The following is an 18,499-nucleotide window of genomic DNA, read 5'->3' as shown; positions in this document are numbered from 1 at the left end:
CCCTGATCTCTCTCTCTAAAAAACAACCCCTACCGCCCGACCATCTCCCAGCAGGATCACCAACCCCACCATTAATTCCCATTTGGCCAACATGATAAAACATAGGTTTTAATGAAGTTTCAATATATTTTTAAATTAATTCAATTTTTAAAATCAATTTCAAATAAGTTTATAGGTTTTCAAAAAAAAAAAAAAAAGGGTTAAATGTCAAAATAGTCCTTGTGTTTTATCATATTGGCCAATTTAGTCCATGTGTTTTTAATTTGGCCAATTTAGTCATTATGTTTAGCACCGTTAGCCAATGTGGTCCAATCCATTAATTTGATGTTAAAAAGTTTTTAAGAATTAATATAATAATTGAATTGAATTTAAAAATAAATAAATAAGCACTAAAAAAATAAAAAGGAGATCCAAAAACAAAAATTAAAAAATAAAAAATAAAAAAACAAGGCACCACCATCCAATCCCAGCTACCTCCCTCTAATCAAATGCTATCACACACAAAATTGTGGATTTTCTCAATTTCCCTTCTTTGAATTAATTGTCAGTCTAGGTTTGATGTGAGGAAGGTTTTGAGCTAACTGTTGATGCCAATACAAAAATATGGGTTCTACATCGAGGATTTTATGCATAATTGGGTTTGGAAAGTCTGTCTACCTGGAATTGGAGCTGGTGATTGGAGCTTGGGTTGGCTTTGGAGAAGCTGTAGACAGTTGAAGAAATTATATTGCAGTTCATGAGCTGTGAAGGGATTGGTGAAGGAGGGTATTTTTCGTCCTTTGCTATGTTTTAATGAAGTTTGAATATTTTAAAGTTAATTCTTAAAAAAATTAACTTCAAAAAGGTTTTCAGTTTTTAAAAGACAAAAAAAGGTTAATAATGTAAATTTAATTGATTGGACCACATTGGATAACTATTCTGAACACAATGACTAAATTGGCTAAATTGAAAACACAAGGATTAAATTGGCCAACATGGTAAAACACAGGGACTATTTTGACATTTAAACCAAGAAAAAAAATATCATTATATTTATTTAATCGCAATTTTAACGGAATGAGCCACATTGGCTAACAGTCCTAAACCCAGGGACCAAATTAGCCAAATTAAAAACAGAGATTAAATTGACCAACGTGATAAAAACATAGGGACTATTTTTTTTTTTTTTTGGTGAGTAACATAGGGACTATTTTAGCATTTAAGGCTTTGTTTAAATAAGCTGGTCCAATTGGAATGGAACCTTAAATTAATCACTAGAAGCGAAGCTTCACAGAAGCTAGCTTGTGAAGAATTGGCACGTCATTGAATTTATCAGAAGCGATGACAATCCACCTAATTATAAAACTACGGCTACTGTCTAAAGCTTTACTTTGTGTAGCTATCAAACTCAAACCTAACTCTCTCTCCATGGAAACTGGAAAGTCGTTCTTCACCTTGTCGTCATGGTTTGTAATTGTAGCCTTTCTTGTTGTTGGTTTATCCGGTGAAACTTGTAACGCTAAGTGTACCTCTTCCTGTGGCAATATCCCCAACATAAGCTATCCTTTCCGACTAAAAGATGATCCAAAGCACTGCGGCGATTTATTGTTTACTCTGTCCTGTGAGAACAACAGTACACTACTAGTAGACCTACCTCCTTCTGGAAAATACTATGTCCAGGCAATCAACTACGATAATCAAACCATCCGAGTTGTAGATCCCGGCATTCAGAAGAACAATTGCTCCTCCAGTCCTCTTTATCCTCTCGCCGTTAGTTCTCAATTTCAGAGTATGGGTCCGAACGGCCAATATTACCCATTTGGTATGCCTGTAACTTTCTTGAAGTGCGCAAGTCCGGTGAATTCTCCACTCTATGTGGACACTGCTCCATGCCTTAATATGAGTTCTTCGTCCCAACAAAAAACGCATGGCTATGTCATGATTGGCTGGACAAAAGCATCGGACTTTGAGATCGGGTGCACTGTAGAGTGGACGACGGCTATGCTTGACTCGTATAAACATCAACTCGACAACACTTCCTATGAATACATACACAGCTCTCTGCTGTATGGCTTTGACGTGGAATATTATACTGATCGTTGGTGCACATCAGGATGGCGGGTGGAATATTATTATTGTTTTCACCACACTATCTCAGGTATGTGATTAAATAACGTGAAATGGTAAATGCAACAAGAAGAAGTGGAATTAATGGTAAAGATTTAAATTCAATTATCATACATAATCTTTAAGGCCCCAAAATATTTTTAACGTGTGTATTATTATATATATATATTAATATTATAAGTACTATATAAATATTCGAGCGTGCAGGATATAAAAATGAGCATGTATTTGTTTGAGTTGGTTTTCAACGCCTCAATCAGCTGGTATTTTAACTTTCTTTTTTACTGTTAACAACAGGAAAAAAAATTCCAAAACACATCCTAAAAAAAAGGAAACACGTCAAAGAAGAGGAAACCAGTATATATAATAAGCAGTCGTACGATTTCACCAATCAACTTTTTGGCTTAATTAAGTAGTAGTCCCTCAATTATACCCTGAATTACATTTTCATCCCTCAACTCCAAAAATAGTTGCAGAAGTCCCTCAATTATATATCGTGTTGCACTACGGTCCTTTCCGTCAAGTCTGAAGGAGGGGGAAGGTGTGGATTGCAGCAATGGAGGAAGGGGTGGGTGGTGGAGGAGAGGTAAGGTTGTGGATGAATTTCCAAATTTACCCTCATTTTGTACAAAAAATTTAACATTGTTTGATGGAAGGACCAATGATGCAACACGATACATAATTGGGGGATCTTTGCAACTATTTTTGGAGTTTATGGATGAAAATGTAACTACGGGTATAGTGTTAGCATTACACATCGGTCCGGCTCGGTGTTCCGATTTTCCGGTCCTAATGCCCACCCCAAGCCGCAAGTGTTAGCGTTACACATCGTTTCAATGACACTTTCAAGCCCACTCTGATGCGCACGAAGCTACCCAGACAATCCCCCTTTTTAGGCTGCGATCACCATGAAGAAAGTACCTAAATAGTTCCCTATCTTTTCGCCAATCGTTGGCAACATGAAAAGTAAGGGACTATGTCTCGCCTTAACCCTAAAACTTTGGGTATCCAAAGGGATCGACATAGGATCCACACTCCCAGCAGTTGTCTCCAACAGTAGCAACGCATGATCAAAAGTCTTGTGACTGATATTTCTTGGCTATTACTTCCTAACTAAACTCATCAAAATTTATGGGTTATCCCTCCTTGGTGGAGCATGAACGTGAACCATGAATGGTGGCTTGGTTGGGTTTTTGGCATGTGAAGAATGTTGACCGGTGCATGTGAACGCTTGTTGTTCAATGAAGCATCCTCTCCCATGATGAACATCAGAAACCCTAAAAGAAAAATAAGTATTCTACACATACGAATCCGTTTTAAGTCTCTCGTGAAACATTGAAGAACCTACATGCAAACTAACGTAACTCGTACATATAATCCCTAAATGCTTTTGGGTTTATATATAATTTTGTGGGTGATCGAAAAATAAAATTGTGTGGGTTATCCCTAAAAAACCCTAAATGCTTTTGGGTTTATATATAATTTTGCCTAAATTTTCAACTATCATGCATACATAATCGCATAAATACATGACTTTACAATTGTTTTCTGTTCTAAATTTGAAATCCTTTTGATTAATGTAATATGCATGTATTCAATACTAAATTATCTGGGGTCGTGCATAAGTTTCATTTGTGTTTATTTTTCATGTGAAAGACAAATTATGGTGCTTTATGTCATGTGGATGACCACAGTTCATCAACATTAAAGTATTCATTTTTTTCCCATAAGAGTGTTCGGTTCTTATAGAGCACGAATATGTATTTTGTGGTAGACATTGAGAGCATGAATAGGGTACTTGTGCTTCTGTTCTACAAGTGATTCAACATATAGCTTCAATTTATGGATTCCTCAAATAAGTTTATTTGAGGTACATTCCTTGTAGAACCTATTATGTATTGTATGTTAATGATCCGAATTGTTAATATTTCAGATCTTATTCCCTTAAAGATCATCTCTGCAAAACATCATTCGAATTGAAAACCCTTTAACAATTTGATTAAATTGCCGTCATTTTAAGATTTTATGCAGACCACGTTCATTGTTTTTTGGTTAGAATGTCTTAGTTTTTGATTCACCAAATTTCTTGGAATGATGAAGACAATATCAAATTAAAGAGAATTGCTTAGTGAAAAAAGGAAGATTAACATGCACGAAGATAGACCCAAATAAGTTGTTAGCATTGATTTGCTTCTCAGATGGTTAGCGTTTGAGCTCATGTCCATATGTATGTATATCATTGACTTCGTTTTCATTTTCTTTGTAATTGCAGGTTTCTTTGGCTATGTGAGACAGAGTATTATAGGTACGTAAATTTCTCAACATAATGTCAATTTTTTTTTTCTTTTTTCCAATGAATGTTGAAACTAAAGTATCACTTAGAAGGATCTACTTAATAATTTCATATTTGAACCTTATGCGATGGCCCCCTTGGTGTTAGATGTTAGAATATTACTTAACCACCATCTATCATATCACTTTATAATACTAATTATGGGGAACAATTGATGTGAGAGCTAACGTATTGAATGTTAATTGGGTGTGTTAAGAACCGCATGTCAAGTTAATTATCCGTTTGATTTAGGAATATAAGGAAATATTTACTTGAATTGGATGAGCCTGATCTCCATATTCATTTCTGCTACAATAAACAAGGAGAACTTTGAATATTTGGGCTGATCCGCCGGAGGCGCGCGGCTTACGGATAAGCATGCTAAGCTTTTTGTCTTTTCTCCACATGGCATCCTGCCACTGCCATTGGAGTGTAAATATTTGCTTCCACACCAATTATTGTGGCACATAATTTACTGTTTGAAATAAATGAAGTTGATAGTAGGCTCCGTATACAAAGAAAAAGAAATGTTTGCATATAAGTCGAGATTTAAAAAGTCGACATATGATTTGGTGCCTCTAGGTTTGAAAGAATAACTATAAGGTGACTTGGGTGTGAGGCCCTACGATATGGATCATTTAAGAAGAAACGGGGGGGGGGTGTAGTGAGTTCAAATTTATAGACTTTTGTAGAGTTAACATATTTTTATTAATTTGTTTAGGCTTATTTATAGTATTGCCCCTAAAACTATAGTGAATTTTCACTTTACCTCTTGAAAGTTAAAGTAACCTAGAGTGTCCCCTTGATTAAAGTTTGGTGGTTCACTTTGCTCTCTGCCCTTAACTCTATTAAAAATGATGATGTGGCATAAATAGGACCCCCTCTTTTGTTGCAATCTATGCCATATAAGTGCCACATGTGAAAAAATAAATAAAATATTTTATTCAAAAAAAATTTAACAAATAGGAAAAGGTATAAGGAATCATCGTTTGGCCTGCGGCCTGTGGGAAGAAGTGGGTAGCCCGAGGCTCGATGGGCCAAAGTCCGCCTCAACCAAATGGTTAGGCCCGCTCATTCTAAGGTTGGGCAGGGCTTGGGCTTAGGATTTGAAACCTCAGCCCACCCACGGCCCGCCTGCCTATTCCCTTCTTTTTAAGATTTAATTGATGCACTCCCTAACCTCATTTTATGCTTAATCAAAATAATGTAATATCTATGATAAACTAATAAACTTCTTATTTTGTTTACACATGTTATAAATTAAGTTAATATTCATAATATTCATTTTTAGGTATAATATTTTTTTAAATAGATTAGCTATTGGTCTAGGTTTAGTAAAAGAGTTTGGCTATTATATTTTTGTTTTCTGAAGTTATGTAGTAATATATACTATTGTGTAAGAGAAGACACTTTATCCATCACTTTTAACAAAAAAAAATATGTAAAAAAAAGATTTAGAAAAAAATAATTTTGTTTTAAAAGCCTGACCCGTTTAGACCCATAACGGCCCATTCCAAGCCCGGCCCAAACCTAAAAATTTCAGGCCGAGTCAACCCAATTCGGCACCTTACTTCTCACTCACCTTCTCTCTCTGTCTTTCTCTTTCTGTACCCGATCCCTTCCCCCACCACCAACCCCCACTTGGGGGCAGCCATCACTGCCCCACCCCCTCCCCACCCAAACAACCACCCACATATACAACACAGCCCAGCCCCACCCGTCTCTCTCTACCTCTATTTGTCTTTCTCTTTGTCTCTGGTTTTGGAGAGAAAAAAATTTCATATGGTGTATTTGGTGACTTTTTGGTTCCCAAAACAAATAAAGGGTTTATGTAGTTAACCTAGTTAACGGTGCAAATCGTGCATGAATTTGAAAAATACATAATAGTTTGGTTGGCTTTATGTAGTTAACTTAAATAAATTAATGATGGATTTTTTTTGTTTTATGATTTTTCTCTTATGCGGACATCCGGATAAGAGAATAACTAATATATATACAGAAATTCTCTTATGCGGACATCCGGACGTTATTATCGTGCGGACGCAGTGTATTTTGTACTATCCCTCTCTGTTTTCCTGCTTGTTTACAATAGGATCCGCACGATAATAACGTGCGGACATCCGGATAAGAGAATAACTAATATATATACAGAAATTCTCTTATGCGGACATCCGGACGTTATTATCGTGCGGACGCAGTGTATTTTGTACTATCCCTCTCTGTTTTCCTGCTTGTTTACAATAGGATCCGCACGATAATAACGTGCGGACATCCGGATAAGAGAATAACTATATATATATATATATATATAAATATGCACTTTAGTTCCTAATCGGTAAGAGACTAGAATTGTTATCGAGTTTAAAAAATACAAAAAAATCTTTCAAAGGGGAGGTTGGAGAAATCATGTCGTTGGTACCTACGACACGATTTACACTTAAAGTCTTTCAAAGTCTACAAAACTCCATAAATATTTAATGAATTCGTCAAAGTAAATGAGGTTTTGGATACTTGGTGACATTTATAAACTCTCTAAAAGTCCACTTGAATATCACTAGACTTTCATGGACTTTTTGTTAGTCTACATGGAATGTCAATACTTTAAAAATCTAGATTGAATAGGATAAAACATTTTCGAACTATAAAATCCATATACACACATGCCTACTTCATTATAAGAGAATATTGTTTGTGATAATTTTTTTGTGTATTCATCTCCTTGTAGGACCATATTTATAATACAATAAATTCTTGTAGGTCAAGGAAAGTAATAACTCCTAATTTTATTTATAGTAGGAAATCATGAATTAAAGTAAATCAATTATGTTTGATATAGAAATCCTTGGTGTGTAAAGAAAGTAAATGCGGGTCCACAAGTGATGTCAACACTCCCCCTCAAGTTGGTGCATAGATGTCTCTAATGTCCAACTGGTCCAGTGAAATGTGGAACGCTATATTGGAAATTGCTTTTGTCAAAACATCCACCAATTGATCCTCGGACTTTACGAAAGGAAACTGAATCACTTTAGCTTCCAGCTTCTGTTTTATATAGTGTCGATTTACCTCAACATGTATGGTGCGATCATGTTGAACTGAATCCTGTGCAATAGCTATTGATGTAGGTCTACACCCAAGTTCAATAAGCAACCTCTTTAACCAAATGAGTTCGCAAATTCCTTTGGTCATATCTCTGAACTCAGCTTTTGTATTGGATAAGGCGACCACCTTCTATTTCTTGCTCCTCCATGTAACCAAATTACCTCCCACAAATGTGAAGTAACCGGATGTGGATTTCCTATCCATTATACTTCATGCCTAATCTGCATCTGTGTAACTATCAATATTCAGATGACCACGTTTTGAGAACATAAGTCCTTTTTCGGGTATAGACTTCAAATATCTAAGTATTCTGAGAACTCCATTCATGTGGTCTTCACTAGAGAATGCATAAATTGACTTACTACTCTCACCGGATAAGCAATGTTTGGTCGAGTATGTGACAAATAGATTAATCTTCCCACTAACCTTTGGTATCTTTCCTTGTTAGCATTCCTCTGTCTATCAACAAGTCCAAGACATATTTCTGTTGAGATAGAAATATGCCTTTCTTTGATTCGGCCACCTGAATCCCCAAGAGATGCTTGAGTCCACCTAGATTCTTCATTTCAATTTCAGTAGCTAAATAGTCTTGCAGCCGAGATATTTCATGTTCATCATTCCCAGTAATAATCATATCAACATAGATTATTAAAGTTGTTACCTTTCCTTTCTAATGTTTCAAGAACAGAGTATGATATGAATTGCTCTGCTTGAACCCATAATTCCTCATTGCCAAAGTGAATTGTCTGAACCATGCACGTGGTGATTGTTTCAAACCATATAGTGCGTTTCACAATTTTCACACCATACTAGTTTGAGTAGATGTTGTATATCCCAGTGGAACGTCCATGTACACTTCTTCTGTGAGTTCACTATGCAAGAAAGCATTTTTTACATCAAACTGATGGAGTTGCCAATCCAGGTTAGCTGTAAGAGATAGTAGCACTTTGACTGTGTTAAGCTTTGCTATGGGGGCAAAGGATTCTTTATAATCAATGTCATAGGTCTATGTGTACCCTTTTGCCACAAGTCTGGCCTTATATCTTTTAACGGACCCATCGGCATTGTGTTTGATAGTAAACACCCATCTGTATCTAACTGTTCTTTTTCCTAGGGGTAATATCTCTTTTATACACGTTTGATTTTTCTCCAGAGCTTTCATTTCTTCTTTCATTGCTTGGGTCCACTTCGGATCTTTCAATGCTTCAGCCATATTAGTGGGAATGGCAATAACAGATAATTGATGCACAAACACCTTCAGTCGTTTAGGCAGTCTTTGACTGGACACATGATTGGCAATTGGGTACTTCGTTGTCTTCCCAATATCAGGAGAATACAGGTTTGATGGTTTTCCACAGTTCTTCCTCAAAGGTAATTGGTATCCAATAGAATCTTCAACTAAATTCACAGGAGTCGTAGGAATATTTACCTCATGGATATTCTCACAAAATTGGTTGTCTGGTACTGTTGAATGAGAGGGAGGTCTTCAGTGTGTTCAAGTTCGTCTTCTTTCTCAAGGGAGTCAGAAGTACTCAAATCATGGGATGTTTCAAACATAGGCGACCGGTTGAATTCTTCAGAGTGACTGGCCGTTTTATCCCGAGGTGAGCTATCTTATTCTGCTATTCGAGGCGACTAGTCGTTCTTATTCTAATGACCGTTTGTTTTGTCCAAGGAGCTTACTGTTTGAAGCGACCGGTCGTTATTGTCAGAACGAGCAATCGTTTTTGTCCGAACTTCGATTTTTTCATTTTCTAAGGTACTCCAAGTCTGTGCTTCACTCCATGTCCCCCCCCCCCCCTGAAGCGGAGAATTGGAAACTGCGTCATGAAAGAATGTCTTGGACTCCAAAAAAGTGACATCCATAGTGACATATGTGCTTCGGGAAGGAGGATCATAATATTGGTAGCTTTTTTGATGAGTGCCATATCCCAAAAAACCACAATGAAGCACACATCGATCAAGTTTGCTGCGCTGATTTTTGTGGAGATGAATGAAGGCCACATATCAAAATATTCGGGGTGTGAGCACCAAAATAGAGGGCATGGCCCGTGTTGTGCGAACACTTGTAAGCGTGTTGTGCGAACACTTGTAAGAGAGTTTTAAAGTTCAAGACACTAGAAGGCGTGCGGTTGATTAGGTGAATTGCGGTGACGATAGCATCATCCTAGTGATAGTGAGGAAAATGAGCACTAATCAGAAGTGCTCGGGCTGTTTCAAGAAGATGTCTATTCTTTCATTCAACAATACCATTTTGTTGTGGTATTTGAGGACATATCGTCTCATGGATAATTCTATGCTATTGGAAGTTTGAAAGTCATGATTGACAAATTCTCCACTATTGTCGAAGTGAAGAATCTGAATTTGAGCATTGAATTGAGTTTTCATCTGTTTGTGGAAGAATTGAAACCATGAAAATACTTCATTTTTTTTTCTTCATCAAATAAAGTCATGTCATCCATGTACAATCATCGACGAATGTGACAAACCAGCGAATGCGATAAGGAGTAGTGATAGGCGAGTGTCCCCAGACATCAGAGTGAATTAACCTAAACAGAGTAGTACACTTTCTCGTACTCAACGTATAGGGCACACAGTGATTCTTGCCCAAAATACAACAGTCATATTTCGAAGTCAGAGTCTTTTAAACCTGAGAATAAAGCAATATGCTTCATATAAATAAAGGATGGATATCCCAAATGACGTTGCCACAACCAGATTTGCCTTTGTTTGCTATAAGAGGAATGTGTCGCACTGTTAGCCATGCCCATATTGAAGTCATCTACATAATATAGCCCCCCTTCTTTTAGTACCATAACCAATAATTTCCTTAGTGTGAATATCATGAAGCAAACAAAAAGTCAGATAGATTAGTACACAATAATTCAATTGTTCAGTAACCTAACCAGCTGACATCAACTTATTGGATAGAGATGGAACAAGTAAAGTGTTAGGCAATGACAGAGAGGACGAGAGAGCAATAGTGCGAGTCCTTGTTACAAGATAAGTAACTCCATTAGCGTTAGCAATACTAGTTCGTCTTGGTTGGGTGGTACTCAAAAAATTGTAAGGATCACGAGTCATATGATTGGTTGCGCCGAAGTTAATCACTTGTATTCGAAGTATGGAATACATAACCAGAACCACTCCTAGCAGCTTCACACCATCTTTGATTTTTGAGTTCATCCCACCAATTGAGTTAGCCATTCAATTTGAAACAATCTCACGAATGTGTCTCAGATTGCCACAGTATGTGAATCTATTCTATTTATCTGGAGCTCTGTTCGAAAAGTCATAATATGGGCATCAAAAAATTTATTTGGATTAGTCTGGGTCGGTATATGGGTGTGGATCTTGGTTAGGATCTGGGTTTGAGTCTAATTTAGGGTCGGGGTTGGGATCTGAGTCTTGGTTAGTATATGGGTCTGAGTCTGAGTCTGAGTATGAGTTAGGCTCTTTTTCAGTAATTGGGTCATTCTTGATATCAATTCTTCTAAGATCAGGGTTGGGTCGGGGTCGAGGCCTGGTTTTGTACCTTTAAAAATTGGGTCATATAGGTCATCAATTCTTCAATGTTTTGGGTCAGGGTCTAACTCTAGATTTTCAAAAATTGGTTCATCTGGGTCTTCAATTCTTTTAGTTTCTAGATCTGGGAGGTAGAGGAATCGGTGGTGCTACCTCCATGAGGGATGATCGGATATTGATTCCCCATGGCAGGTCAGTGTGTGGTTGGCTAGAATTTAGCAGCAATCCCAAGAACCTAGCTCAGATACCATGCTAAAATATGAAATTTATAAGAGAATATTATTTGTGGAAATTTTAAGTGTATTCTTCTCCTTATAGGAGGTCATATTTATAATACAATAAATCCTTGTGGGTCAAGTAAAGTAATAACTCATAATTCTATTTATAGTAGGAAATTATGAATTAAAGTAAATCAATTACATTTAATATAGGAATCTTGGGTGTGTAAGGAAAATAAATGCAGGTCCACAAGTCATGCCAACACACAACTAGTGTAGTTGTTTTGTAAACTAACTAGAATATTCTCAACGTATGGTTTTAGTTATATGAGAACAATTATTTGACCTAATTGATCATTTAAACATTGTTATCACCCTTTTATTTTTAGAAATTCATTTTTCACTTGCAACTTTCTGACATCATCTAATGTTACTCACTTTGTAGTATTTCTTCGCAAACATCGAGTGGTGCTGTTTATCATCGGTACGAGCTTTTGTACCTTGCTTTAATATTATTTATTATGCATGAATAAATATTAGATTTGAAGCAAGAGGAATAATGAGTACTATTTTGTAATTTTTGTGTACAGTTGGATTTTTTCTTGCAAGATTTATGTTAGGTATTGGCATCTTGATCTATAAGTGGAGGATAAGGCATATTTCAATGTATACAACTATAGAGGATTTTCTGCGGAGTGATAACTTCATCCCAATAAGGTACTCTTATTATCACATTAAAAGGATGACCGGTGGGTTCAAGGACAAGTTGGGTGAAGGAGGCTATGGATCTGTATTCAAAGGGAAATTACGAAGTGGCCGTTTTGGAGCAATTAAGATGTTAGGCAAGCCGAAAGCTAATGGTCAAGAGTTTATCAATGAGGTAGCTACAATTGGTCGGATTCACCATGTTAATGTGGTGCAACTTGTGGGTTATTGCGCCGAGGGATCAAAGCGTGCTCTAGTATATGACTTCATGCCCAATGGGTCTCTTGATAAGTACATTTATTCCAAAGAAGGAAGTATCCCCTTAAATTGCAAAAAAACATTTGAGATTTCCCTTGGAGTGGCTCGAGGAATCAAATATCTACATGAAGGTTGTGACATGCAAATTTTACATTTTGACATCAAGCCTCACAATATTCTTCTTGACGAGAATTTCATCCCAAAGATTTCTGACTTCGGACTTGCAAAATTATATCCCATAGATAATAGCATTGTCTCTTTGACAGTAGCAAGGGGAACATTGGGATACATGGCTCCAGAGCTATTGTACAAGAATATTGGGGGTGTTTCGTTCAAAGCTGATGTTTATAGTTTTGGAATGTTGTTAATGGAAATGACAACCAGAAGGAAGAATTTGAATGCATTTGCAGAGCATTCAAGCCAAATCTACTTCCCTTCATGGGTTTATGATCAATATAATGAGGGGAAGGACTTGGAGATGGGCGATGTACCAGAGGAGGAAAAGGAAATCATGAAAAAAATGGTTATAACGGCCTTATGGTGTATACAAATGAAGCCAAGTGATCGTCCTTCGATGAAGAAAGTCATAGAGATGCTTGAAGGCGGTGTTGAACTCTTGAAATTGCCTCCCAAGCCTTTTCTATGTCCACAAGAGATGCAAGTGGGTGATCTTGATCAAGCTAGTTTGAATCAAGTGTATTTTTAAGATTGAGCTAACATCTACTTTCTCAGCTAGGTAAAGACAGCTCGCATAGACTAGTCTATTTGTTTGAAACTCAATGCCATTTTACTAGTTATGTAATAGTAGTGTGCATGTAAATTGAAATCAAAACTGTTGTTAAATAAGGAAACAGGTGAAGAACCAAGAACGTATTTGTGGAATTCAAACTTCTCTTCACATTCAACTTAAATACTAAATACAACTTAAATAGCAAACTAACAAAGCATCTAAGCTAAATAATTGGAACAACCAAGCACGACTAAATCATGACATTCAGCCACTAACCATGACTCCATGACAACTTGGACTCTCCTATTAACTAGCAACTAAACAAACAAGTTCCTAAAGAATAGGACTTCCACAACTTAACTAGATAAACATAAACATTATTGTGGGAGCAAATTTCCCCACGAGAATATTCGATTGGAAAGATTCCCCTTTCTTCTTCGCCGCCTCTTTCTCCTTGCAAAATAGAACAAATAAGAGGACCACACCCGGGGGGGTGTTGGCCAAAGGCCCTCCGATGCCTAAATTAGTTCAATTGAATCGTATAGAAAACAATAGCTAATAGGGTACGGAGATATGTTTATGGTGTAAACCGGGAGGCCGAAGCCTTATGTAAAAGAGAGAAAGAGAGGTGGTGGCTAGGGTTTGTGAGGGGAAGATCTCTACAGAATTTTAGTAGTAATTATGACGTACCTCAATCCTTGTGCGTAGCCAAGTATTTATAGGGGGTCTCGACGAGGTTGGTGAGGTTGGTGAGATTGGTGAGGTTGGTGTATTTAGGGATTTGATTTATTAGGGATTTAAATCAAATCCCTAAGTGTGGTAGGTATCCAATCAATTCCCAATCTAATTAGGTAACTCCTCATTTAATTGGGAAATGTGGTAGGAATCAAATCAGTTTTCAACTTAATTAGGTAATTCTCAATTTAATTGGATATCTCCCAATTAAATTGAGTAACTCCCAATTAGGTTGAGTAATTCCCAATTAGGTCAAATAATCCCTAAATGGAAGGAATTATCTAACCTAGGGTTTTGATTTAATTCGGTTCCCACAATTATAACTAGAATAATAAATATTCTTAACACCCTCCCTTAAAATGAATGTTCTACAAACAATCAGTTTAAAGGTAAAACTGCAATTCTTCAACCATTAATGGCAACGAGCAACATCCTTCAAAGAACTAACTCCCAACAAATTTCTCAATTTCACAAACATAGGTAGCTTGAGAAGCTTGGTTAAAATATCAGCAATTTGGTCCTTACTTTTACATCATCCTTGCAGAGATCACGAAGAAAATGATATCTCACATCAATATGTTTACTTCTTCCGTGCGAAACTGGATTTTTCGAAAGCTTAATACTAGAAACATTATCACAATAGATTGACGTTAGACCTTGCTGCATGTAGTGAATTTCTTCAATTAACCTTCTCAGCCAAATGGCTTGGCATGCATAGGATGTTGCTGCAACAAATTCAGCTTCAGTTTTTGATAAAGTCACAATCAACTGCTTCTTAGATGATCAAGCAACTGCCTTTATACCCATCATAAACACATATCCTGAAGTGCTCCTTCGATCATCTTGATCTCTCGCATAGTCACTGTCTATAAAACCAAACAAACCAAACTTTGCTTCCTTCGTATATAAAACACCAAAATCAATCGTACCTTTTAAATAGTGAAAAATTCTTTTTGTTACTGCAAGATGAAGCTCAGTAGGAATTCTCCATAAAATGACTAATAAGACTCACAACATGCATGCATAATATCCGGCCGGGTTGAAGTCAAATACATAAGACTTCCTACAATTTTCTTATAAAGAATGGGATCAACCTTTCTTCCATCCAAATTCTTCACGAGCTTCAAATAAGACGATGTTGGAGTTCCAACTAGATTGCAATCCTTCATATGAAACTTGTCCAAAATTTCTTGAACATACTTCTTTTGTGAGATAAAAATTCCAATAGGATATTGATTCACTTCAATTCCCAAAAAATAATGCATTAACCCAAGGTTTGACATGTCAAACTCAGTCATCATGGAATTTTTAAACTCATCAAACATTGCCTTATCAGATCAAATCATCAACATATAAACATACAATAAGAAAGCATCTATGCGACTGTACCAAGCTCTAGGTGCTTGTTTCAGCCCATAGAGTGCTTTGTTCAACTTATTTACCCATTTCAACAACATCATCACCAGTAACTACCATATCATCGACATAGATTAGCAGCAAAGTAATCTAACCATCCCCATGTTTGATAAATAGGGTATGATCCGAGTTACCTTGATGATATCCATTCTTCTTCATTGCTTCAGTGAACCCGTTGGCCACAAGTCTTGCTTTATATCTGTCCATTGTGTCATCAGCTTTGTGCTTAACTGTGTACACTCATCGACATCCAATAGGTTTCTTTCCTTTAAGTTGCGAAACTATCTCCCATGTTCCATTCTTCTATAAGGCCTCTATTTCCACATTCATTGCTTCCACCCATTTTGGGTCTTGCAAAGCTTCTTCCAATCTACTAGGAATTTTAATTCCTTCTATCTCACTGACAAATGCTTTATCTTGAGGAGACAATCTGTGTGTGGAGACATAATCAACAATGGCATATTTCACCTTGCCTTCTGGTGTGAATTTGTCTGGTGGTGTTCCCTTGTTTGCTCGTGTAGGTAATTTTTTCACAATTTCAACAATATTTTGAGAAGCACTGTGATTTGAAGGACTTACCTCGGGGATGTTCAATGGAGCATGAGCATGTATGTTCAAGAGAGGGGGGGTCGCTATTGTCTAGTTCTGCTCAGTTGTTCGACTCGGCTTGACTAGTTAGCAGTTTGTTTCCAGTAGCTGCTTGGCTCAACTCGGCTGAGCTGAGCGGCTCTGATTCCAACGCACTATGTTGTGCTTCTTTCCACCATATTTCTATCTCAAACCAATTATGTGTTTCTTTTACTGTATTCTCCCCCTAAAGGATGATTGGGCACGTGTGCTGAAAAAACATATCATTCTCCACAAATGTAACATCCATGGTAACATAAGGGAGAGAGATTCTTTTTAGTTCTAAATTTGTTAATGTTTTATTTTAATATTAATTAGTTTTAATCATTATAATATTTAATTATATTTTTATCTATGTGGAGGTGGGCTCCACTTGCCACGTCACCCCTTCATTTGTGGATAATGATCCATGTGTATGAAATTACAAAAACACCCACGCCACGTCATCATAGTTAACAGACTTTTGGATGGTGTTGACAGCAGGGGGCAAAGTGGGTCATCAAACCACAGTCTCTTTGTGCCTAATAAATCACGGCCATGAACTGACCGAAGGAGCCCCTTTTCTCGGCCCTGGCATTTGCTCAAACGCAGCGTTTCGCCAAGATGTTTGGCCCTCCTGAAGACAAAAGGAAAGTTGCTAAGGCACGATCATCTCGGCCTCGATAATAGGCCGAGGCCGAGGCCGAACAAAATTACGGCCAATGATATTAAAAAATCAAATCATCACGTGATAGCAGGGTCCCATGCTTCATTTAATGAAGTAATGCATCTGTTTATTGCAGCAAACCCACTGGCCACAAATAAGCATTTAATGCACGAGGGAAGGTGGGAAGTGACTGAAGTCAGGTTGTGGCGACAGGAAACATAGTGATTAGACGCAGACATTCTCACAAGAATTCTTGCAGCTTGAGAGCTTGGGTGACCAGCTATCAGAACAATAAATGCGTCCCCACGGCCAAAGGCGCAGAACCCACGATCAGGGCGGCAGCCGAGATTCACCAGGATTTATGGGGTCACACCACCATACTTCACGATCCCAAATGTCGATTGGACTACCCACTTGCTCTAATTAGACTCCACTATGCAGGATTTCAGCCTCATTACTCCTCCAGGAACTCTTCCTATAAATACAAGGCTCAAGACTACTTTCAAAGGGTTCAAACACCAAACAAAAGCCTCCCACGGAGCAAATTATATTTTCTTGTAATGCACTTTCAATATCTTTACTTGCTTTCCTAGGAGTAGTGTTAGTTTGTAAGGAAAATCCATTCATCAATATATCATACGACCCTTGATTTTCAAGGCGCCGGAGCACCATCTTTGTTATTCATTCATTCACCCCATATATCATACGACTGCCGCTCACTGAGCAGCGCGCCGGAGCACCGCCCAAAACCCACCATCAGCACCACCCCTAAACGGCCTTGTAGCTCAGGCCGTGAACCTTGCAGCCGAGATCAGTTCCTCTCTCAGCTACACTCGTTTGATCAGAAGACGAGTTCAAACAGGCGCACCACTTAACCATTTCCATCCACATCAACCTCTCGACGCACAGTAGACCGTGCTGGCACGCCTGCGGACAACCGCACCGCATCCAAAAGCAGGAAGCCATGTGTTAACGCACATCCCCTCGGCCCGGAACCCCAGGCCGTGAGATCTGCGCGGTAGACACTTTTGGCATGCCTGACGAGTTCAAACAGGCACACCACTTAACCATTTCCATCCACATCAACCTCTCGATGCACGGTAGACCGTGCTGGCACGCCCGTGCACAACCGCACCACATCCAAAAGCAGGAAGCCACGTGTCAATGCACATCCCCTCGGCCCGGAACCCCAGGCTGTGAGATCTGCGCGGTAGACACAGTCAAGGAGGGTAAATGGGCCACTTTAAGTTTGGGTGGGTAATGTGAGATTTGACCATAGTTTCAGGGGGCATTGGTGTAAATAAGCCTTTTTTTTTAATCATTTGCAGTCCCCAAGATCAATATGTGTGCTCACAAGTAATCCCTACCGTCAAGCTCCATCCAAAAGTCTTTTAAATTGATGACGTAGCACACATATATGCGTCAAGTATCCAATGATATGATGTCACGTGGATTTAAATAAAAATGTATATATTTAAAAAATAATAAAACATTAAAAACAAAAACCAAAAATATTCACCACCTCCATCGCAGGCCAACCCCCACCCCTATCCGCCACCAACCCCCCAACCACCTTCCCCTCCCTAGCTAAACCCCTCACCCAAGTCAACCATCTCCCCTTCCAAATCCAAACTAACCATCTCACTTGACCGACCACTCATTCCAGCCGCAACGCACCCCATACCCACTCCACCTCTGATGTGCTCCAGCCTCCACTACCCACCTTAACCCCACTACCCAAGCCCCTCAACCAACTCAACAATCTCCCCTTCCAGACTCAAACTTACCATTCACCTTTGTATATACTTCCACCAATCTTCACAATAATGGTTGAGGAAGCTTGCATAAGCTTTTATTTTCTATTGTTGATAGTGTTAAATTGATAAAGATTGACGAATATTGGAGATATCTGTTATTGTTTATTTTTTCTTCTTTGAAGTTTGCTACAAAAGTGGGTAGGGCTGCAATGGGAATGAGATAATGGCCACATTTAAGGAGGACATTTCTAAAATTTCCCTTTGAATTTTTGACAACTAGGTGAGGTGAGATGATGAGTTTGGGTTTGGAAGGGGAGATAGTCAAGTTGGGTGAGAGGTGTTGAA

The 18,499-nt window shown here is 38.0% G+C and overlaps 1 protein-coding gene across 1 annotated transcript; it reads left to right on the top strand.

Moving 5' to 3' along the window:
- Positions 1–1,369: 1,369 nt before the first annotated feature.
- LOC110774572 (LEAF RUST 10 DISEASE-RESISTANCE LOCUS RECEPTOR-LIKE PROTEIN KINASE-like 2.2) lies at positions 1,370–13,162 on the top strand. The gene is made up of 4 exons (XM_088247843.1): positions 1,370–2,137; positions 4,379–4,411; positions 11,726–11,764; positions 11,871–13,162. Exons 1-4 carry the CDS (start codon positions 1,408–1,410, stop codon positions 12,947–12,949), a joined length of 1,881 nt encoding a protein of 626 aa, XP_088103969.1. The 5' UTR covers positions 1,370–1,407; the 3' UTR covers positions 12,950–13,162.
- The last annotated feature ends 5,337 nt before the right edge of the window (positions 13,163–18,499 follow it).

Source organism: Prunus avium, chromosome 2 (assembly GCF_965620075.1).
Source record: "Prunus avium chromosome 2, drPruAviu1.hap1.1, whole genome shotgun sequence".
Classification (NCBI taxonomy): Eukaryota; Viridiplantae; Streptophyta; class Magnoliopsida; order Rosales; family Rosaceae; genus Prunus; species Prunus avium.
The sequence above is the reverse complement of the archived record's forward strand: the minus strand, read 5'-3'. Positions and strand labels throughout refer to the sequence as shown.